The following is a 23746-nucleotide window of genomic DNA, read 5'->3' as shown; positions in this document are numbered from 1 at the left end:
AACCCCCAGGAGCACATCCCATAAATTGGGGATTGTGTGAGTGACCCCAAATTCTGGGTCAATCTCTGTTCTGGGTTTCAGCAGCAGGAATTACCAAAGCTCCTCTGGAGCCTCACAGGTGAAGCAGCAGAGCTGAGCCCAGCTTTGCCCCGGGGTTTAGGCTGGGTTTGTTTTAGTGCAGAGGCTGCAACACCGCTCTGGACTGGCTGCAGAGCTCTTGCTGGTGCCTTGGGAAGGCTGAGCTGGAACAGAGGCTGGACAGAGTTAGAGAATAAAGCAGGGATCTATTGAAAGGATCTCCTCAAGGGATCCACCTTGGGCAGCACAAGGGCCCAGCCAGGGCTGCACCCAAGATGAACCAAAATGGCACAAAATGAACCAAAATGGCACAAAATGAACCCAAGATGAACCAAAATGGCCCCAAAATGAACCAAAATGGTCATAAAATGAACCCAAGATGAATCCAAATGGCACAAAATGAACCCAAGATGAACCAAAATGGCCCCAAAATGAACCCAAAATGGCACAAAATGAACCCAAGATGAATCCAAATGGCACAAAATGAACCCAAAATGAACCCAAAATGGCACAAAATGCACGACTGCTCACGGGGTCTCTCCCTGGGATCAGTTCTGCTCCATTTGCACCTTGCTGTTCATGGTCCAGTTCCAGCTCCAGCCCATCCAGTCCCATCCTGGTTTTCTCTCTCCAGCCCACGGGGTTTGTGCTCCTGGGCTGAGATTTGGATCATTTGTCCTTGGTGCCAGCCAGAGCAGGAATTGTTTTGTCTCCCTGCTCTGTGCAGAGCTCACCATCCCATAATGTGAAGCCCAGACCCAGGCACTAAAGCAGCACAGAATGTGAAAAATAGAAAAGCCAAACCTGAGATATCAGCACAGAATCTGAAACACAGAAAATCTGAACCTGAGGCATCAGTGGCAAAGTGTTTGGGGCTGGTGCCGGCCCAGAGCTCGGTGCAATTCCATGGACACTGAGGCTGGAAAACCTGGGGAAGCTTTTCAGGGCTGTCATCCCGAGGTGTCTCCATCTCTCTCCTGGGAGCTGCTGGCTGCTCTCCCAACTCCGAGGGAGCAGAGCTGGGCTGTGACTCAGCTTTACAAGGACACTGCTCGGAGCCCCGCTAATCCTGACTGCTCCGGGGGTTTGTTTGCCCGGTGTCCTTACTTCCCATCCCTAAGATAACGCCCAGACCCACACACTACAGCAGAACAGAACCTGAAAAACAGAAAACCTAAACCTGAGGTGTCATTGCGGGCAGGGCAGTGCCCAGCAGGGCTCTGGGAGGAGCCGAGCCCCGAACTCCCTGCGGGGCGGGTCCATCTCTCGAGCTTGTCCAACGCCGTGAGCGCGGCGCTGATCTGGCCCCTTACCCCTCCTAACAGTGCCGCGGGGATGGCGCTTCATCCTCCGGCAGAATTCCCAGCCTGGCAGATAGCGGGGACGGCCGGGTGGCAGCGGGGCAGCTCCCGGGGATGGATTTTGGGGAACACACAAACCCCACTGTGGGATGGGCCCTCCGTTGGGGAAGGACTTTGAGAGCTTGAGCGCGTCCAGAGGAGGCGGCGAGGCTGGAGAGGGGCTGGGAACACAAACCCTGTGAGGAACCACTGAGGGAGCTGGTGGTGCTCAGCCTGGAGAAAAGGAGACTCAGGGGTGACCTTGTCACTCTCTAGAACTTCCTGGAAGGTGCCTGTGCTCAGCTGGGGCTGGGCTCTTTCTCCAGGCAGCACTGACAGACCGAGAGCACACAGCCTCAAGCTCAGTTGGGGAAATTCAGGTTGGATATCAGGAGAAAGTTTTTCACAGAAAGAGTGATAAAGTTCTGGAATGTTCTGCCTGGGGAGGTGGTGGAGTCCCCATCCCTGGATGTGTTTAACAAAACCTCGATGTGGCACTGGGTGCCAGGGGTGAGCTGGGTGTTGGGGCTGGGCTGGACTCCGTGATCCTGGAGGTCTCTCCCATCCTGGGCATTCTGGGAATTCCTACCCCCCCCCAGCTGGGAGCAGCATCCACCCAAATCCTGGGGGGGCAGGGCCAGGGTTAGGGGTCAGCGGGGACAGGGAACTGGGGAGGGGCTGGGGATTCACCTCCACACTCCAGGGTGAAGCACCTGCCCTGGCCCAGGAGCAGCTCGAGCCTGGCCTTGGCTTTGGCCAGAAGGTGCTGCCGGCAGGTGTGACAGACAGAGCTCAGGTGTGACCTGCAGGGTGCTTCCTGTCCCCCAGGTGTGACAGACAGAGCTCAGGTGTCACCTGTGGGGTGTTTCCTGTCCCCCAGGTGTGACAGACAGAGCTCAGGTGTGACCTGCAGGGTGCTTCCTTTCCCCCAGGTGTGACAGGCAGAGCTCAGGTGTCCCCCACGGGGTGTTCTCTGTCCCCCAGGTGTGACATACATTGCTCAGGTGTCCCCCACGGGGTGTTCTCTGTCCCCCCAGGTGTGACATACATTGCTCACCTGTGGGGTGTTCTCTGTCCCGCAGGTGTGACATACATTACTCAGGAGTCCCCCACGGGCTGTTCTCTGTCTCCCAGGTGTGACATACATTACTCAGGTGTCCCCCATGGGCTGTTCTCTGTCCCGCAGGTGTGACATACATTGCTCAGGTGTCCCCCACGGGCTGTTCTCTGTCCCCCAGGTGTGCCATACATTACTCAGGTGTCCCCCACGGGCTGTTCTCTGTCCCGCAGGTGTGACATACATTACTCAGGTGTCCCCCACGGGGTGTTCTCTGTCCCCCAGGTGTGACATACATTACTCAGGTGTCCCCCACGGGGTGTTCTCTGTCCCGCAGGTGTGACAGGCATTACTCAGGTGTCCCCCACGGGGTGTTCTCTGTCCCGCAGGTGTGACATACATTACTCAGGTGTCCCCCACGGGGTGTTCTCTGTCCCCCAGGTGTGACATACATTACTCAGGTGTCCCCCACGGGGTGTTCTCTGTCCCCCAGGTGTGACATACATTGCTCAGGTGTCCCCCACGGGGTGTTCTCTGTCCCCCAGGTGTGACAGGCATTACTCAGGTGTCCCCCACGGGGTGTTCTCTGTCCCCCAGGTGTGACATACATTACTCAGGTGTCCCCCACGGGGTGTTCTCTGTCCCCCAGGTGTGACATACATTACTCAGGTGTCCCCCACGGGCTGTTCTCTGTCCCCCAGGTGTGGTTCAGCAACCGGCGGGCGCGCTGGCGCAAGCAGGCAGGAGCCAACCAGCTGGCAGCCTTCAACCACCTGCTGCCGGGGGGCTTCCCACCCGCGGGAATGCCGGCCCTGCCCCCGTACCAGCTGCCCGACTCCTCCTACCCCAGCACCACCATCTCCCAAGGTGAGCCCCCCGTGCCCTCCCGCCCCCCCTTCGCCGGGCCGGGCCGTGCTGAGGGCTTGGGGTCCCTCCCAGACCACCCCAAATCCTCCCCTCGGGCCCTTCTGGGCTGGGACACCCTGGGACCACCGGGAGCCTCTTGGGGTTTTTGTTCAGCTGGGAAAATCGGGGTTTTTCCTCAAGTCAATGGAAATTCTTCCGTTTTCTCCTCTATTCCACGTCCCCTCTGCTGTGTCGCCGTGTCCCGTGGCTGGAGTTTTGGACATGGAGCACATCCCAGGAAACTGGGGGTTGTGTGGGTGACCCCTCAGTGTGGGCAAATCTCCGTTCTGGGGGTCAGCAGTGGGAATAGTCCAGTGCAAGGAATATTGTTAATTAGTTAGTTATCTTGTAAATTGGGGATTTACTCAATTTATTAATTATTATTTACCCAAATTGTGTGGGATTTACCCCATTCTGGGTAAACATCCATTATGGGGTTCAGCAGCAGGAGCATTCCAGTGGAAGGAATATTGTTCATTCCAGCTGCATTGTAAATTGGGGATTTACCCAATTTATTAATTATTATTTACCCAAATTATGTGGGATTTACCTCATTGTGGGTAAATATCCAGTATGGGGTTCAGCAGCGGGAATATTCCAGTGGAAGGAACATTGTTAATTCCAGCTGCCTTTGGCCTGTCCCAAGGAATTCTTGGCTTTTTTGGGGGGGGAAATGAAGTCAAAACCCAGACTTGGCCAATCGTGGAGCTGCTGGGTCCCAGGATGGCCAAGCCGCCATTCCTGGGTTTGCCGGGGGTCTCCTGGGGGTCTCCTGGGGGTTTCCCGGGGGTCTGCCGGGGGTCTCCTGGGGGTGTCCCGGGGGTCTCTCAGGGGTCGCCCAGGAGTTTCCCGGGGGTGTCCTGGGGGTGTCCTGAGGGTTTCCCGGGGGTCTCCTGGGGGTGTCCCGGGGATCTCTCAGGGGTCGCCCAGGGGTTTCCCGGGGGTCTCCCGGGGGTGTCCCAGGGTTTCCCGGGGGGATCCCAGCCCGTTGGTGTCCCTGTGTCCCCGCAGACGGCGGCAGCACCGTGCACCGGCCGCAGCCGCTGCCGCCCTCCACCATGCACCAGGGCGGCCTGGCCGCCGCCGCCGACTCCGGCTCTGCCTACGGCGCCCGGCACAGCTTCTCCAGCTACTCCGAGAGCTTCATGAACGCCGCAGCCCCCGCGAACCACATGAACCCCGTCAGCAACGGCCTCTCCCCGCAGGTAGGTGCCCCTTTCCTGCCGCCTTCGCCTTCCGCCAGCGCCGACAGCTCCGGGACGTCGCGGCGAGCCGGCACCGCGGCTGGTGGGGTTGGGCTTGGTGTGGTGGTGGTTGTGGTGGTGGTTGTTGTGGTTGTTCTTGTGATGGTTGTTGTGGTGGTCAGGAATTCCTGCGGGGAGAGCAATCAGTTGGGTTGTTAATGAGCAGCAGCTCTGTCGTGAGTCCAGCGCTGGTCGTTCCCACAGCCAGGTTGGGGTGGGGGGATACCCAACACCTGGAGCACCCCCAAAACCACCCTGGAGCAGGTGCTGGGTGTGACCCCAAGGACAGAAGACCTGAGGGTGAACCACAGCTCAGCCTGGGTGGCTGATTCAGGCACAACCCAGAGCTCCTCCAGGTCTGGCTGGACCGTGGAGCTGAGCTCAGAGATGGAGATTTGGGGTTTGGCTCGGGGAAACTCATGCAGACAATCCTGCACAAGGCGTGGGTGAGCTGTGGAGGAGGGAAAGAGTCTCCAAGCTCACCTTTGTTATCAAGTGGAACTGGAAATGAGCAGCCAGGACTTGTCCTTATCCTGAGGGACACCAAATCCCGTTTTTTTCCCTCTCAGTCACTCGTGGGATATGGAGTTGTGTGAAGGGCAGCAGTTGTTTCAGAAGGATCAGTTTATTTAGGATGGGAAACCAAAATAATTTGGGATGAGGAGGAGAAACGTGATGGGCACCTGGAATGGAAAAGCTGCAGAGGTTTGGAGTCCAACAAACAGGGACACCAGGGCGTGGGAGGTTCAGGTCCAGCAGTCTGGGTGTGAAAACAAACACCGAGTGCCCGTGGAATGGGGGAAGCTTTGCAGCTTCTCTGGAAGGGTTCAAACCCCCCACTTCTGGCTTTGGGTGGGAAAACTGTGACTGGCACAGGGCAGAATGGGAAATACTGAAATGTGACTGGCACAGGGCTGGATGGGAAAATATGAAAATATTGACTGGAATGGGGCTGGATGGGAAAATACTGAAATGTGACTGGAATGGGGCTGGATGCGAAAATACTGAAATATTGACTGGCACAGGATTGGATGGGAAAATACTGAAATGTGACTGGCACAGGGCTGGATGGGAAAATACTGAAATATTGACTGGAATGGGGCTGGATGGGAAAACACTGAAATGTGGCTGGCACAGGGCTGGATATTGCTCCAAACAGGAACATTTGTGGGGGAATAGGCAGATATCCCTCTGACAAGGGATTTCTGAGAGCACTGGGCTCAGGCTCAGAGGATACAGCCTGGGATTGAAAGGCAGGCCTGGGTTAGCTGGGCCAGGGCCCAGGATTAACTCAGATGATCCCAAGTGCAATTTATCCCTACGGAATAAGGCGGGGATGAGATGCCTGGGATGAGCCCCAGGCACAGAGAAGGCCATCCTGCAATTTCCATTTCCCTTCATCCTCTCCTGGCCAGTCCTGCAGAATCAGGGGCTCCTTGAAAGGACCAGACCATGGCTTTTCCTGCGCTTATCCCAATCCCAAATTCCCCTGCCCCCAGGCTCAGGCTGGGGACAGATATCCCTGAGCCCATAAGCCCTTTGTATGGGAAAGAGAGGATCCTTTATCTGGCAGGCCTGAAGAAAAGAGAGCTTTGCACCCCCAGGAAGGGGAGATTCCCATTTTCCCGGTGCTTTTAATCATGTGAGGGCCAAGATATCGGTGTGGAAATTCATCTGTTCCCTTTGTGTGCTGGGAGCCTAACCCAGGTAATTTCCCCACTGCTTTACATTCCCTGATCAAAAAATTCCTGCCTGTCCAAGCCCTCTGCTGTTCCTAGTGGAAGGAGATGAGAAATGCTGCCAGCAGGATGAAGAACTCCTGGATTTGTCCTCTTTTAGGGATGTTTTGGGGGGGGGGGGGGTCGTCTCTTTATGGGGTGCTCTGTGTAATTTGTGAGTTGAGCTGAGCACAATCCGGCTCTGCAAGGGCATTCCAGGGAAATCCCAGCAAAATTCCACCCTCCCAACTGCCCGGGTTCCTCTCTGCAGGGGGAAGGATCAGCCAGAGGGAAAGAGGGGGTTCAGGAGGGGGGAAAGAATTTGGGAGTTCAGGAGGGGGAAAGGGGGTTCAGGAGGAGGGAAAGAAAGAGGGCATGCAGTAGGTGGGGGAGAGGGGGTTGAGGAGGTGGGAAAGAGAGAGCTCAGGAGGGGGAAAGAGAGGGTTCAAGAGGTTGGAAAGAAAGAGGGGGTTCAGGAGAGGGGGAAAAGGGAGCGAGGGTGTTCAGGAGAGGGGAAAAAGGGAGCTCAGGACAAGGAAAGAGGGAGCTCAGGAAGTGGGAAAGAAAGAGGGGGTTCAGGAGGGGAAAAAGAGGGTTCAGGGGGTGGGAAAGAGGAGGGGGTTCAGAAGATGGGAAAGAGGGGGTTCAGGAGGTGGGAAAGAGGGGGTTCAGAAGATGGGAAAGAGGGATCTCTGGAGGTTGGAAAACCCCCACTGGGAGCTGAGGGTGATGGTGATTTGTCTCTGGCCGGGTTTCTCGTTTCCCCCATGGCAGCAGCAGCAGCAGGAGGGGATTTCTTGGCACTTCACACAAGGAGAGGGGCCCGGGAGCTCCCAGCTTTTGCTCCCTATCCAGTTACCCGGGATTGGGTGTCCTGGCTGGAATCCACGGGCTGTGCTGGCAGCTGGAGTCCGGGAGGAGAAGCACGGCGTTCCCGTTCCCAAAGAGAAAAAGGGGATTTGGTGTGGCCACTGTGGTGTTCCCATTCCCAAAGAGAAAAAGGGGATTTGGGTGTTCCCATTCCCAAAGAGAAAATGGGGATTTAGGATGGCCACCACAGTGTTCCCATTTCCAAAGAGAAAATGGGGATTTGGAGTGGCCACTGCAGCATTCCCAAACAGAAAATGTGGATTGGAGGTGGCCATCGTGGTGTTCCCAATCCCAAACAGAAAATGGGGATTTGGTGTGGCTACTGCAGCATTCCCGTTCCCAAAGAGAAAATCGGGATTTGGGGTGGCCACTGTGGCATTCCCATTCCCAAACGGGGATTTGGGGTGCCCACTATGGCATTCCCATTCCCATTCCCAAACAGGGATTTGGGGTGCCCACTGTGGCATTCCCATTCCCATTCCCATTCCCAAACAGGGATTTGGGGTGGCCACTGTGGCATTCCCATTCCCAAACGGGGATTTGGGGTGCCCACTGTGGCATTCCCATTCCCATTCCCAAACAGGGATTTGGGGTGCCCACTGTGGCATTCCCATTCCCATTCCCAAACAGGGATTTGGGGTGGCCACGGTGGCATTCCCATTCCCATTCCCATTCCCAAAGGGGATTTGGGGTGCCCACCGTGGGTCCATCCCCCGGCCGTGCTCCCTCTCCGGGGCAGCTCCTGCGGGAGCTCTGCCCAAAGCTCACGTGGGATTTGCTTAGTCCCGGCTTTTCAGCCGCACAAAGCCCAGTTCAGCCGCTGGAGCCTCCCAGCTTTCCCAGGCTGCTCCGCCTCCATCCCAGAGCTCAGCTGGGAATTTCGGCTCCTATGGCTTCATCCCAGGTGAAATATCACAAATCCCAATGGATTCTGTGACACCTCACCCAAAAACACCAGCTCGGCTGGGCTGGGCTGAGCTGGTGAGGGGTTAAGCCCAGCTGGAAATTAAGCCTGACCCAGCTCCTTGTCCAGGCCCCGTTTCTCACTTCCAGCCCTGGAATGGAAAGAGAAGCAAAGCAAAACTTTGTGTGTTGAGATAAGGAGAGTTCAATAATTGAGAGTAAAGTAAAATACAGTGATAATGATGATAATGATAATAATAATTTAAAAATATATTGGTTCATTATATGTATTTATTATTATATTATTATTATATTATATTATATTATATTATATTATATTATATTATATTATATTATATTATATTATATTATATTATATTATATTATATTATTATAGTTATATATTTATTTCTATTAATTATAATAATATAATAATATCTATGTATATTCATTTATTTTATTTATTTTATCTATTTATATTATTATTATATTTATATATTTATTTATATAATACTAATACCAATACTAAAACTAATATTAATACTAATTTTTTAAAAAGGAAAATCCAAGTGCTGCTCACCGCAGCTGTTGGCCAGTCCAGACCTCCCCTTCCCGACCCTTTTCCAGGAACTGTCCCAGTTTGTACCCAGGGAATGGGGACATTCCATGGTGGGGAATGTCCCTTTGTCCCAGCTCTGCCCCCTCCCATTCCCTTTGGACCCTCCCCCGTGGCAGAGCAGGAGATGAGGAAGGAAATAAAAATTCCTGGAGTGAGGATGGGATAAACAGGGCTGGGTAACCCCAACCCACCAGGCTGTGCTCAGCATTCCCATCCCACATCCCAAACTCGGGGGGGGGGGGGAATTGCCCCTTCCCAAACGGTGACCAGGAGAGAATCCCACGGGATTAAAGCAGGACCCAGAGTGGGGGCTCAGGTCCTGCCCCTTCCAGGACCTTCAGGAGAGACCCCAGGGTGACCCAGGCAGGGATTTGGGATGGAGCAGGGATTGGGATGGAGCAGGGACTGAGGATGGAGCACGGATTAGGATGGAGCAGGGGTTGGGATGGAGCAGGGGTTGGGATGGAACAGGGATTGTGCTGTCCCCAGCCCAGCTGGGCTCACTCAGAGCTGTCCCCAGCCCAGCTAAACTGGCCCAGAGGTGTCCCCAGCCCAGCTAAACTGGCCCAGAGCTGTCCCCAGCCTGGCTGGGATCCCATAAACACCCCACAAATCTTCCCAAATTTCCGTCCCAGAGGAATCATTCCCAGTTCTTTGGGAATGCCTCACCTGGCAGAAAAACAAACCCTGAGCCAGCTGGAGCTCAGACCCAGCTCAACCTAGGCCATGCCTGGCCTAGAATTGTCCCTCCCTGGGCTGGGATAAGGTCTGGGACAAACTCTTGATAAATCTTAAACAAATCCTGATCAGTCTTGGAATCATCCCATGTCTTGAGAGGAACTTTAAGGCTCTGCTGATCCCAACCCCCTTCCACTAGGCCAGGGTGCTCCAAGCCCTACCCAGCCTGGCCTTAAGCTCGGTTTTAAGTCCAGTTCTGTCTCGATCAGGATCTGGCAGCCCTTCAGGAGCTGTGTGTGCTGCACTGGGTGCTGAGGGGGAAATGGGGAATTAAGCTGAGAATGAGAGGACCAAAGTGGGGCCACTCTGGCTGATGCTGGGAGATCCCCTAAACAGCAAAGAAATCAGACTTTTTCTGTGTTTTCTGCTGCTTTTCACCCCCAGCCTCCTCTGCCACGTCTCTTCTGCCTTTCCAAGGTCTCTGTGGGTTTTTGGAGGGTTTGTTGCAGGGTTTGTTTGGAGAGTTTGTTTTGGGGGGTTTGTTTTTGAGGGTTTGTTGGGAGGGTTCGTTTTGGAGGATTTGTTTTGGGGGGTTTGTTTTTGAGGTTTTGTTTCAGAGGGTTTGTTTTGGGGGGTTTGTTGCAGGGTTTGTTTTGGATGATTTGTTTTGCAGGGTTTGTTTTAGAGGGTTTGTTTCAGAGGGTTTGCTTTGGAGGGTTTTAGAGGGTTTGTTGCACTGTTTCACCTCCTACAATCCCTGCTGCTCTTTGAGCTCCGGTCCCGGCCCTAAATCCGTGTGCCCATTCCCTGCAGCGCCTCGGGGTCTCCAAGGGCTTCCCCAGAGCCAAAGAAGCTCAGCTTGGGGCAGCTGGGCCTGGGGAGCAGCTCAGAACGGGGCTAAAAGGCAGGAATTGCAGACCTTGTCACTGCTGAGAGCTCGGGATCTCCCAACAGCCCTGCGGGACCTGAGGGGACTGAGACAATTCCAGAGGCACAAAGAGCCCAGGGAAGCTTGGTCACCTCCTGGAGCTGTGGCTTTCGTTTCCTCAGGGCTTCAGTGCCTTTGCTTTTGTGCTCCCGGAACTCATTCCCAGTGTCTGGAGCTTGGAATTCCCAGTCCCAGGTTTGGATTCTCCAGGCTCTGGGAATTCCTTCTCTCAGTTTCATGGATCCTCTGGGAATTCTTTCCCTGATTTCCATGGATCCCTCCTGGCTCTGGGAATTCTTTCCCTGATTTCCAGGGATCCTCCTGGCTCTGGAGAGGCTGCTCTGTCTCCCTTCCCTCAGTGCCACAATCCCTTTCTCCGTCTGGTGCCTTTTTTTCCCTCTTTTTTCCCTTTTTTTTTTCCTATTTTTTTTCTGTCAGAGACACTGTGCCTGTAATAAGCATTCAAAATGAGTCTTGCTGGGCCAGGAGAAAGGGGAGGGGAAGAAAGAAGGGGAGGAGAGGATGAGATTTTGGGGGGGGGGGGGGGGGGATTTGGGGAAGGAGGAAAAGGAGGAGGGGTTTAAATAGCAAAGAATTAGAAAAAAAAAAATCTGATGCAAATCACTGGTAGAGAGAAAATTATGTGCAATTACCCGAGCGATACTGGGCAGCCGTGCCCACCCCAACCAACAAGATCTCATTAACAAGCAGAAAATAAGATTGAAATGGTGTGTAAAAGAGCTGAAAAATGAATTTGAATGCTGCATTTGTCCACAATTACCCCCTCGTTCACACATATTTTATTGCAATTTTTTTATTATTCTTAATCTTTCCATCCCTCAAAGCAGATTGGGAACATCCTGGCATTACAGTTGCTGAGGGAGGAAGCATTAAGGATTCCCCGTTTCCCTGAAAGGAGACCCTTCTCCCGCTCGAATTTTCCAGGCTGGGTTTTGGCCGGATCAGGATTCATTTCCCGGCTTAGCCGGGTGTAGGGCTGTGTTCTCCCTCATCCCGTAAAGCCCCCCACACCGGGGCCTTCCCTTCCCCTCGCTCCTTCCCCTCGAGGCTTCGCCTCCTCCGCATCCCCGGCATTCCCCGGAGGATCCTGATCGCTCCGCAGTGAGCATCCCTCCTTCCTTCCTTCCTTCCTTCCTTCCTTCCTTCCTTCCTTCCTTCCTTCCTTCCTTCCTTCCTTCCTTCCGCCACTTCCGCCACTTCCTTCCGCCACTTCCTTCCTTCCTTCCGCCACTTCCTTCCTTCTGCCATTTCCTTCCTTCCTTCCTTCCTTCCTTCCTTCCTTCCTTCCTTCCTTCCTTCCTTCCTTCCTTCCTTCCTTCCTTCCTTCCTTCCTTCCTTCCTTCCTTCCTTCCGCCACTTCCTTCCTTCCGCCACTTCCTTCCTTCCGCCACTTCCTTCCTTCCTTCCTTCCTTCCTTCCTTCCTTCCTTCCTTCCTTCCTTCCTTCCGCCACTTCCTTCCGCCACTTCCTTCCTTCCTTCCGCCACTTCCTTCCTTCCTTCCTTCCTTCCTTCCTTCCTTCCTTCCTTCCTTCCTTCCTTCCTTCCTTCCTTCCTTCCTTCCTTCCTTCCTTCCTTCCTTCCTTCCTTCCTTCCTTCCTTCCTTCCTTCCTTCCTTCCGCCACTTCCTTCCGCCACTTCCTTCCTTCCGCTCTTCCTTCCACCACTTCCTTCCTCTCTTCTTTCCGCCATTTCCTTCCACCACTTCCTCCCTCCCTCCCTCCCTCCCCTCCCCTCCCTCCCTCCCCTCTGCTCATTCCGCCTCCTTCCCCCGCCGGGTTCGGGAACGGGACCCGGCAGCTCCAAGCTCCTCTGGGAAAAGCGGCTCCACCTCGGCTTCGTCTCCCTAAACTTTTAACCTGCACATGCCCGCTTTTCCACTGAAGTCCAGGCATTTTTGGGGATATATTTCACCCAACAAAGCCCATCTGCTCTTGTCAGTTTGACGCCTCTGCTGCCGGCCCCGGGAACGGGGGAGAAGGGAACATTCTTCCCGTGTGAAAACAGATCCGTCCTTATTTGCCTGATTCCCGGAGACTCCGGCTCCGGGGAGGGTGGGAAGGGGGGAATTCATATCCCAGGGGCCTCTCCGCTCTCCGTGCCGAGGTACCCTGGGTTCCCTCGATCGATCGGGGCGCTCCCATCCCGCTGGAAACCCATGGGGAGCAAAACCGGCAGGATTTTATTCCCTTAACCCCAATTCTGTGTTCCTCCCTGTGTGATTCCCACTGCGGAGGTTTCTCCCTCTGTGTTACTGAGAGAGGAAAATGGAAGGATTTGGGATTCCCACTCCGGAGGTTGTTCCTGCGAGTGTTACTGAGAGGAAAATATTGGGAATACGGAAGGATTTGGGATTCCCACTTCGAGTTTGTTCCCTGCCTGTGTTAGTGATAGGAAAATGTTGGGAACGCGGAAGGATTTGGGGACAAACGGTCGATTCCCGAGGCTAGAATCCCATGGGAATTTGGCGCTGCCTTTGGTGAGCCCGGGATCGGGCCCTAAGGCACTGCAAGCTCGGGGAGCATCAGGACGCAACTGTGGAGGAAAAGGAAGAAATAGGAGAAGAAAAGTGGGGGAAAGCTGAGGAGAAGAACAAGAGCGATGGCAGCAGGAAGGAGAAGCGCGGGGAGGTGTGGAAGTGCCTGAAAAGCCCCCAAATGTCGAATTTAAGGGCTGAGACACAGAAATCTGTCCCCAAAAGGTTCAAATCTCCGTCCCCAAGCAGAGCCAGGCGGAGCAGGGTGGGTGGAACGGGAATTCCTGAATTCCTTTCCCTCCCCTCCTCCGGCTCCCGGCTGTTCCCCGCTCCGGGGAGGAAGCCGGGCTCGGCCGGGGGGATCCGAGCGCTGATTACCGAGGGAGCTCGGGTCGGGCACGGAGGGAAAATGAGCCATTAGCAATTAACGCCATTAGCAATTAACGCCATTAGCAATTACCGCCGCTGCCCGGCGTTCCCGGCCACCTCCGGTAGCCAGGATCGGGGGGAGAGGCAGCCCCGGAGTGGGGACAGCGAGGCAGTGGGGACGCTTAAAAGCGAGGAATGCAATGAAAGGAATAAATAATTGGGATTGGGGGGCGGGGGCACGCGCCGCATTCCCGGGGTGCGCATTCCGGCTGTGCCCGCTCCGTCCAGCTGTGCTCCAGCTGTGCTCCGCCTGGGGAGAGCCTGCCCGGACAGGAAAAACCCACAGCGGCACCTTCTGCCGCGGGCCGGGATTCAGCCCCGGCTGCCCCGAGCTGTTTGCCCCTCGCAGGGCGGGTGGCGTGAATTCCAGGGGTGCCGCGCTGGGAGAGGAGCCGGGATGGGGAGCGCAGGCGGGCCCGGGGCTCTCCTGGAGAAATTCCAGCCCTGGAAGGATGGACAGGGGGCCGCGAGTCCCCTCCGTGTGTGCAGCTCTGCCGGGGCAGTGTGAGAGGGTCAGGACTCAGTGGGATTGGGTTTCCCTTCGCTTCCCATCCGTGTGCGCCGAGGAAAAGAGAAATTCCCGTTCCCTCCCGTCCCGGCTGGAGAGGCTGCAGGATTTCAGGGGCTGTGTCCACCCCTGGAGCACCCCGGGGAGCTGCTCGGGAGGATCAGTCTGTGCAGTCCCAAAGCCTCAGGAGAGGTTTGCGGGATGAGATGAATCCCAAAAGGATGCTGGGCTGATCTTTGGTGTGAGGTGGGGGAGAGTTTGGGGGCCGGTCAATTTCCAGAGAGTTCAGAGCGACCCTCCCAGAGCCCCAGAGGTGGAGCAGGAGCAGGGAACGGCTCTTCAGGGTGGGCTCAGAGAGTTTGGGGTGCCAGGGAATGGCTCTTCAGGGTGGGCTCAGAGAGTTTGGGGTGCCAGGGAACGGCTCTTCAGGGTGGGCTCAGAGAGTTTGGGGTGCCAGGGAATGGCTCTGCAGGGTGGGCTCAGAGAGTTTGGGGTGCCAGGGAATGGCTCTGCAGGGTGGGCCCAGAGAGTTTGGGGTGCCAGGGAACGGCTCTGCAGGGTGGGCTTGTCCAGTTTGGGGTGCCAGGGAACGGCTCTGCAGGGTGGGCTTGTCCAGTTTGGGGTGCCAGGGAACGGCTCTGCAGGGTGGGCTTGTCCAGTTTGGGGTGCCAGGGAACGGCTCTGCAGGGTGGGCTTGGCCAGTTTGGGGTGCCAGGGCTGAGCACGGGCATTGCTCAGACAGTGTGGGGTGCCAGGGCCGGGCAGGAGCAGGGACATTGCTCAGATATTTTGGGGTGCCAGGGAATGGCTCTGTGCTGTGGGCTCGGCCAGTTCGGGGTGCCAGGGCCGGGCAAGAGCCGCTGGTGCCCCGGGAAGTGCAGAGGGAGGAGATCCAGGAGCCGCAGTGAAGGAACGCCACACGCACTCCTGTGTGTGGGGTCCGTTCCACGCCGGGGTCCCCCCCTGAGTGGCGCTGGATGTGCGGGGACATCTCTGGGTGCTGCGGGGGCTCTGCTGCCCGCAGCCGCCGCTGCCTCCTCCAGCCGTGCCCAGGGTCAGTTTACAGCGGGGCTGGGGATCACAAACCCCGGGAGATGGGGGTCACAAACCCCGAGAGATTGGGATCACAAATCCCGGAGGCTGGGGATCACAAACCCGGGGAGATGGGGATCACAAACCCGGGGAAATTAGGATCACAAACCCGGGGAAATGGGGATCACAAATTCGGGGAGATGGGGATCACAAACCCCGGGGTCTGGGGACGAGCGGATCAAAGGTGCGCGGGGTCCCGGCTCGCCGCTCTCAGCTCCGGGCTGCCCTTAAATCCAGCGAGTTTGGAGAGGACGGGGATCTGGTTTCAGGGAATGAGCACCTGAAAGGCGATCGTGAGCCTCGCGGGGCGGGAGCCCGGGCAGGCACATCCAGGGAAATCACGGGGCTGGCCGTGGGGTCGGGGGGAAAGAGGGACTGGAGGGGTTGTTCTGGGAAATTACAGGGAATTTGGGAAATTAGCCAGGCTGTGGGGTTTTGAGGAAAGAGGGAATGCAGGCATGGAGGGCTTGTTTTGAGGAGTCATAAGGAAAATCACAGGAAATTCAGTGGTTTGCAGGATTGAGGGGAAAGATGCAGAGATGGAGGGGCTGTTTGGGAAATCACGGGGAATTTGGCAGAGGGAAAGAGGGAATCCAGCCGCGGAGGGGTTGTTTTGGGGAAATCACAAGGAGCGGTTCGCGGGATTGAGGGGAAAGAGGCCAAACCGATGAGTTTTGGGAGGGAATTCATGGCCCAGACCAGCGCTGAGGCGACGCCGCGCTGTCCCCGCAGCTCTCACCGCGCTCCTGCCCGGCTCGAGACAGCCCTGGGGCGCTGCCCTGGCCCTGCGGAGCCACCCCCACCCCTCCAGCTGACCCTCGGAGGGACTGCGGGGGGACAATCCCCATGGGGACACAGAGAGGGGACACTCCCCATGGGGACACTGCCCATGGGGACACAGAGACAGGATGCTGCCTGTGAGGACACAAAGGGGGGGATGCTCCCTATGGAGACACAGAGAGGGGACACTCCCGATGAGGACACAGAGGGGGATACTCCCCGTGAGGACACAGAAAGGGGACACTCCCCACGGGGACATAGAGAGGAGACATTCCTGATGAGGGACACAGAGAAGGGATACTCCCCATGGGGACACAGCGAGGGGACACTCCTGATGGAGGACACAGCGAGGGGACACTCCCCATGGGGACACAGAGGGGACTCTGCTGGTGGGGACACAAAAGGGGGACACTCCCATGGGGACAGAGCGAGGCTGCCCCGGCCTTCCCCGCGCTCCGCAGCGGCCCCGGGAGCCGCCGGCAGCCTCGGCTCGGCTCTCGCAGCTTTGGCCGTCCCTGCGCGGTGCCTGCGCTCCCTCTCCTCTCTCCTCTCTGTCCCCATTTGATGTGCCGGGGAGCTGTCGCAGCTCTGCCTGCTCTGTCTGCTCTGCCACTCGCGCGTCTGTTCAGAGAAGGGATCAGAAGTTTCAGCGAGCGCTCGGCGCCTCTCCTTTGATCCATGTCCTGAGGCCTGCTTGACAGCGAAAAAAAGCATGGAGACAAAACGACTCAGTCAAAGTGATTCCTGACAACTGTCTCCATGAGATAAGGAAGCTCTCTGTGTCTTGGTGGTTTTTTTTTTTTTTTCCTCTTCTAATGCCGCCTCTCCGTTTCCATAAGAAGCGGAGTCACTTCAAACCAGAGGAGCAGCGGAGAGGAGCCGAGCACAGAGCCGAGCTTTATTGCGCTTCCTGTCTCCTTTCCCACTCCTTTTTTTTAATTTTAATTTTTTTTTTCCCTTAAACTCCCTCTTTCCCCCGTTTTTCCTTCCCTCCTTCCCCCTGTGCCGCCCGTATGGCTGAGCGATCCCGGCGCGGTGGCGGTGCCCAGGACGTTATTCCGAGCGCAGGGAGATGCCAGCTGTCCCCGCGAGGGGCTGCGGGGGACACCGAGAGCCATTGTGTGACAATGAGCAGCCCTTTCAGGAGAGGGAGGCGGCCTCATTAGGAGCCGGGCGTTACCCACCACTGGCCACTTAAGCGGCGCTCGGAGTCGCTCCCCCGCTGCTGAGCCCCGGAATTTTCTTTAGGATTCTTTAATTTCGCTGTGCCGGGCTCGTGTCACGGCGGGAATGTCCCCCCCGCCTTTGCCAGGCGGCCTCCGGGGCGCTGGCAGGGGCGAGTGTGCGACACCGGAGGGCGCAGGGCTTGTGGGAGCAGGAATGGGATTGGGGATCCCAAACGCAGGGACCCCTCCAGGACAAACAGCACACGGAGGGGACGGGGAGGTGGCTCAGGCCGCGGAGCACGGGGACACGGGGGGACAGGGCCACTCCGGCCGTGAGGAGCTGCGGGAATGCGAGGTGGATCCCGCATGGATGCGTTCAGGATGGATCCCAAATCCCAGACTGCTCCATCCAGCCCTGCAGGGGACCTCAGGTGACCCAGCCTGGCCTCCCTGGCAGGACACGGGACAGAGCCACGCTCAGGGGTGGGGACAGGGACTGGGGAGTCCTGGAAGGGTTGGGCTGGAAGGGACCTTGGAGTTCTCATCGTTCCAGCTCCTCCCGTGGGCACGGACCCGGTTCCGTGGGCACGGACCCCTCCCGTGGGCAGGGACCCCTCGCGTGGGCAGGGACCCCTCCCACCATCGCGGGCAGCTCCGAGCCGCCCGTGGGCCCCTGCAGGCCCGGAGCCGGGGCTCGGAGCCCCTCCCAGCCCCGCAGAACCTCTCGGCCGGGCGGTTCCTCTCCCCCTGGCTCCCCGTCATGAGCCTTTTGTGGCGGCTTCGCTCCGGAGTGAAACTCCATTAGCGGCGGGGCCGGGGGGCGGCGGGGGGCGAGGGTCCCTTCCCCCCAGAACCGCGCTGCACCGCGCTGATAAACAGCAAATATCGGGGAACAGGATTTCCACATTATCTGAGCGCGGCAGAAAATCAAAATTTCAGTCTAAATCCGAGGAGACGAAGCTCATAAGCTCCTCCAGCTGATACAGACGCCGAGCCCAGCCGGCAAAGGCTCAGGAGGCACAAAATAACATTTTTCCTTAAAAAAAAAAAAAAAGAAGAAGAAGAAAGAAAAGAAAAAAAATAAGTAAGAGAAGAAAAGAAAGCAAAAAGAATGAAGGAGAAGGGAGAAGCAAGAAATCTTTGGGGGCTGCCTGTGGGGGAGGGAGGAGGAGAGGTGGTGCGGAGAGGAGCTTTGTGTGGGGCTGCAGCGCCTTCCTGCTGAGGGGAGAAACACCCGGGAGCGCCGGGGAGGGGGCTGGGAGAGCTGGGGACGGGGCTGGGGACAGATGTGGGGGATCTGAGAGCACTGGGAACACGGCCGGGGAGTGCTGGAGACAGGGCTGGGAGAGTTGGGGACAGGGCTGGGAATGCCGGGGAGCGCTGGGGAGGGCTCTGAGTCTGCTGGGGACGCTGCCCATCCCGGGAGGGTCCCAAAGGGCGGCTCCGGCTGCCCTGGGCCGGACCTGCAGGCCCGGCAGCCTCTGCCCGAGGTGCTGGCAGCGCTCAGTGAGCGATCTGAGAGCGCAGCTGAGCCCCGAGCCCGGTTCGGGAGCCACTGGGCCCTTCCCGAGCCCAAAAGCCGAGCCCGGGTCCGGCCGCTCCCGCCTGGCACAGGGGGCAGGAGCCGCGCCGGCCCTGCCGGGGGAGCCATGCCAGGGCTTGGGGAGAACCGCTCTGGGACGGGGATGGGGAACCCTAAACCCCGCAGCGGGGTGGGAGCGGCTCAGCAGATGCCGGGGACAGCGCAGAACTGCTCCTGGATGGGGATGTGGAGCCCTAAACCCCGCAGCGGGGTGGAAGCGGCTCAGCAGTGCGGGAGTGGCCGCTCTTGGTGGCACCGCGGGGCCGGGGTCGCGGCTCCTCCTGCCCTGGAGGAATTTCCTCCATCCCGGTGCGGACCCAGAACTGTTCCCAGGTGGTTCCGGCGCCGGCTGGAGCAGGAATTCCCAGAGTATCCGGCTTGGCCGTGTCCCAGCCATCCCCGCACCCTTGGCGCACTGTCCCCTGACCTTCCCTGCGCCAGGGACTCCCCAAAGGCGCCGCTCCCGCAGGACGCGGGGCCGGAATCCGCGGGGTTTTGCACGGGGGATGCGGCCCGGCCGCGGCTCTGCGAGCCCCGGAGGCTCCGGGCTCCCCCCGGGCCTTTTCCGCAGCCCGGCTTGGGGCAAGGAAGGAGAAGGAGCCGGGACGAGTTGCAGGGAAGGTTTTCTTGGTTCCTCCTCCTGCTCCATCAGCGGCTCCTCAAAGCTCAGAGCACAAAGGAATTCCTCCCCCCGCGCTGCCCCTCAGCCCCCGGGAGTGCCCATCGCCCTTCCCGCCGCGCTCCTGTGCCCATCTCCGCAGTGGCATCTTCGGGCAGGGAATTCTGGGGTCTGTTCCAGCCGGGGCACGTCTCTGGCGTAACCCCAGTCCCTCCGTGCAGATCCAGGGGCTCTTGGTGGAACCGAAGCCCAAAATTTGGGGTTTTCCCAGGCAGGACTTAAGGCTCTGTGTAACTCCAGTGCTGGAGCGGGTTCTGAAGGAGGGGATTTATTTTGGGTGAGGAGGAAGAAGGTGTGGGACGGACGCCTTTGGAAGCATCACAGTTGTGCTGGCAAAGTGAATTCTCGAGTTAAAATTCGGGAATTTCTGGGATTCTGCTGCTGCAGGATTGTCCCACCCCTCTGCACCGCTGGTCCCGTCAGTTCTACTGTCTCTCCTCACAGGGCAGGTGGGTAGGGCTGTTTTTCCTGGAATATTTCAGCTTTCCCTTCTCCCAGGTGCTCACACAGAAGCTCTAAAACTGAAATTCGGGGAGTCAGGCAGGGGAGGGATCAGCTGGGGCTGAGCTCAGCGCTACCGGAGCCATTTCACGCTGGCTTAGAACCGGTTTTAAAGAGCCCCACACCTCGTTCAAGATGAAGATCTCAACGCCATCCCTTAGGGTTGGTGCTCAGGCAGGGCCTTCTCGGGGTGCTGAGCAGAGCTGGCAGTGCCTCGGTGCCACTCTTTGTGTCCTCAGCAGAGTTTTGGGGTCTCACTGGGGGTTGTGGGGTTGTGCTGACATCACCCAGAGCCCAGGGATAATTCCCAAAAAACCCCAAAGGTGTCCTGCAACACCAGACCCCTCCCTCAGCAGTCAAACCCCACAGGACAGGCTGAATTGGGGCTGGAAAGGCTGAATTTGGGTTGGAAAGGCTGAATTGGGGCTGGAAAGGCTGAACTGGGGCTGGAAAGGCTGAATTGGGGCTGGAAAGGCTGAATTTGGGCTGAAAAGGCTGAATTGGGGCTGGAAAGGCTGAATTTGGGCTGGAAATGCTGAATTTGGGTTGGAAAGGCTGAATTTGGGTTGGAAAGGCTGAATTTGGGTTGGAAAGGCTGAACTGGGATTGGAAAGGTTGAACTGGGATTGGAAAGGCTGAATTGGGGCTGGAAATGCTGAATTGGGGCTGGAAATGCTGAATTTGGGTTGGAAAGGCTGAATTGGGGCTGGAAAGGCTGAATTGGGGCTGGAAAGGCTGAACTGGGGCTGGAAAGGCTGAATTGGGGCTGGAAATGCTGAATTGGGGCTGGAAATGCTGAATTTGGGTTGGAAAGGCTGAATTGGGGCTGGAAAGGCTGAACTGGGATTGGAAAGGCTGAATTGGGATTGGAAATGCTGAATTGGGGCTGGAAATGCTGAATTGGGGCTGGAAAGGCTGAATTACTCTGAGGGCTGGGCTGGCCTGCTGGAAGGGTCAAACATGCCCCAAACCCCACACGGAGGAGCTCCTGGTGTGGGGGGGTGGGGTCTGGCTCTTCTGTGAATTCTGTGAATTCTGTGAATTCTGTGAAATCTCCGGTGGTTTTTGCCGCCAAGGCTGTTCTTTGCCCCGAGCCCGGGCAGCTCCAGCCCTGCTGTCCCCAGCACATCCCCGCTGCGCTCCCTGCTGCTCTCCCAGCCCTTCCAGCATTCCCAGCCCCTCCTGCCCCACGGCTCCCGGCCCGGCCCCGGGCTCCGTTCCGTTCCGTTCCATTCCGTTCCGTTCCGTTCCGGGGCTCCCGGGGCTGGCAGAGGTTTTCCCCGAGCCCGCCCGGGGCCGGGAGGTCAAGCCCCAGCGAGTGTTTCCGTTTAGTTCCAGATACCAGCCTGACAGGTGGGCGCCTCTTGATGAATTCCCAGCTCCCCTAAAAGCGCCCGGCTCCCGGCCCCGCCCCAAGCCAGCCAAATTCGGGGGGAAGCTCTGGGAATGGGGGGGAGGGTCCTGTCCCTCCGGGGTTTCACCTCCAGCCCGTCCCAGTGCCGGTGTTTGGGTGGGAGGTACGGCCAGAAGCTCCCAGTTCTCTCAGTATTCCCAGTCTTCCCAGTCCTCCCAGTTTTCCCAGTTCTCTCAGTTCTCCAGTATTCCCAGTCCTCCCAGTCCTCCCAGTCCTCCCAGTTCTCCCAGTCCTCCCAGTTCTCCCAGTCCTCCCAGTCCTCCCAGTTCTCCCAGTTCTCCCATTTGTCGCGATCCTCCCGGTTCTCCCAGTCTTCCCAGTCCTGCCAGCCCTGCCATTTCTCCCAGTTTGGCCGCCGTGGTGCAGCTCTGACCTAGCGCTGCGGTCCCCAGGGGTGCCAATGCCGCCTGAGCTGCAGGAAGAGGAGGGTTTGGGGTCCGGGGGCTCCGCTGGGGTCGCTGCGGGGTCCGGCTGCTGCCGGGGCCGCCCCTGAGCCCGGGCGGGCTCCTCGGCCGGGCTTTGGTGGCCGCGCCGGGATTGTCCCTCAGGGCGGTGTCACCGAGAGGTGACAAAGGGAGAACGTCACCAAATCGGAACTCGGCCCCTCCCGCGGGGACTCTGTGGGGGCTGCAGCCAGAGACCCCCACTGAGCCCAGAAACTCTCAGAGACCCCAGAGACCCCCAGAGAACCCAGAGAGCCCCAGAGAGAGCCCATGAGACCCCTGAGAGCCCCTGAGAGCCCCAGAGAACCCAGAGACCCCCAGAGATCCTCAGAGAGCTCCTGAGAGCCCAGAAACCCCCAGAGACCCCCCCAGAGACGCCAGAGAGCCTCAGAGACCCCCTGAGTCCCCCAGAGATCCCTGAGACCCCCTGAGACCACCCATAGAGCCCCCAGAGACCCCCAGAGACCCCTGAGAGCCCCTGAGACCCCCAGAGACCTCAGAGATCCCCAGAGAGCCCCTGAGACCCCAGAGAGCCCCTGGGACCCCCAGAGACCTCAGAGACCCCCAGAGAGCCCCTGAGACCCCAGAGACCCCCAGAGAACAGGTGAGAGCCCAGGAAAGCCGGATCCCTCTGGTGCTGCCTCAGCCCATGGGGAGATTTGGGGTTTTTGTCTTTCTTGGACACATCTGTGGAGCCCAAACCTCTTTGTCTCTCTCACCCCCCTTTTCACACTCTGGGTGTCCAGAAATGCCAGAAATCCCCACTCCGGTCCAGAACACTGCCCAAATCCTGCTGGTTTCACCCCAGAACCTCTCTGCACATCCAAGCAGGGGAATTCCTGAGGTTTGTGGAGCTGGGGGGGTTCAGAGGGAAGAGAAATCCCAGTTACCCATGAGAGCTGGGGGGTTCCAGGGGATTAAATCCCAGTTACCCCAGGGGGCTGAGGGGGTGCAGAGGGATGTAAATCCCAGTTACCCCATGGGAGATGAGGGGTCTCAGAGGGAAGGAAAATGCCAGTTACCCCAGGGTGCTGGGGGGGTTCCAAGGGATGTAAATCCCAGTTACCCATGAGAGCTGGGGGGTTCAAAGGGAAGAAAATTCCAGTTACCCCATGGGAGATGAGGGGGTTTGAGGGGAGGTAGATCTCAGTTAGCCCAGGGAGCTGGTGGGGGTGAGGGGAGCGAAATCCCACTTACCCATGAGAACTGGGGGGTTCCAGGGGATTAAATCCCAGTTACCCCAGGGTGCTGGGGGGGGTTGAGGAGAGGTAAATCCCAGTTACCCATGAGAACTGGGAGGGTTCCAGGGGAGGTCAACCCCAGTTACTCATGGGAGATGAAGATGTTCCAGAGGGGAGGTAAATCCCAGTTACCCCATGAGAATTGGGGAGTCTCAGAGGGGAGGTAAATCCCAGTTACCCCATGAGAATTGGGGAGTCTCAGAGGGGAGGTAAATCCCAGTTACCCCATGAGAACTGAGGGGATTCAAAGGGAGGTAAATCCCAGTTACCCATGGGAGATAAGGGGTCTCAGAGGGAGGAAAATTCCAGTTACCCATGGGAGATGAGGGGTCTCAAAGGGAAGGAAAATCTCAGTTACCCCAGAGAACTGAGGAGGTTCCAGGGGAGGAAAATCCCAGTTACCCATGGGAGATGTGGAGGTTCAGGGGGGAGAGAAATCCCAGTTACTCCAGGGTTTGAGGGGAGGTTCCAGGGGAGGAAAATCCCAGTTACCCATGGAAGATGAGGGGGTTCAGAGGGGAGGAAAATCCCAGTTATCCATGAGAACTGGGGGTATTCCAGGGGAGGTGAATCCCAGTTACCCCAGAGAGCTGAGGGGGTTCCAGGGGAGGTAAATCCCAGTTACCCCAGGGTGCTGGGGCGCTTCCAGGGCTCAGGAGATGCAGGGAAGGTGATTTCCTGCTCAGGTCCCTCCCAGCCCCAGCCCGGGCAAACCCCGGGGGATTTTCCCCATCCCTTTCTCAGGGTGGATCCCGCCCGCAGGGATGTGGAGATTAAAACCCCAAAGGGCACCCTGAGGAGCAGGGAAGGACAAGCCCAGGCTCCTCCGAGGTGCTGCAGCCTCCTGAGCAGCACAGCAGCTAAGAGGTTGGAGGGAAGCAGCCAATGCCTGAACATTTATGTAAAAAAAAAAAAAGAAAAGAAAAAAGAAAAAAAAAACTTATTAAAATTTCGCCCGGCTGCATCTCCTGCTTATTCAAACAGTGCCAATTTCCGTGGATCTCATATCAGCTCCCAGCATCTCCCAGCCTCAGTGCTTGGGTTGTGTGGGAAGAGAGAGAGAGGGGAAAAAAAA

The 23746-nt window shown here is 57.5% G+C and overlaps 1 protein-coding gene across 3 annotated transcripts in view; it reads left to right on the top strand.

Moving 5' to 3' along the window:
- PAX7 (paired box 7) overlaps window positions 1-23746 on the top strand; it is a 124725-nt gene that overhangs the window by 76364 nt on the left and 24615 nt on the right. For all 3 annotated transcript variants that reach the window (XM_059866541.1, XM_059866539.1, XM_059866540.1), the window contains exons 6-7: window positions 3177-3342; window positions 4393-4586. In XM_059866541.1, coding sequence (XP_059722524.1) covers window positions 3177-3342; window positions 4393-4586 — 360 coding nt within the window. The remainder of the gene's footprint in view (window positions 1-3176; window positions 3343-4392; window positions 4587-23746) is intronic.

Source organism: Haemorhous mexicanus, chromosome 23, assembly GCF_027477595.1.
Source record: "Haemorhous mexicanus isolate bHaeMex1 chromosome 23, bHaeMex1.pri, whole genome shotgun sequence".
NCBI lineage: Eukaryota > Metazoa > Chordata > Aves > Passeriformes > Fringillidae > Haemorhous > Haemorhous mexicanus.
The sequence above is the reverse complement of the archived record's forward strand: the minus strand, read 5'-3'. Positions and strand labels throughout refer to the sequence as shown.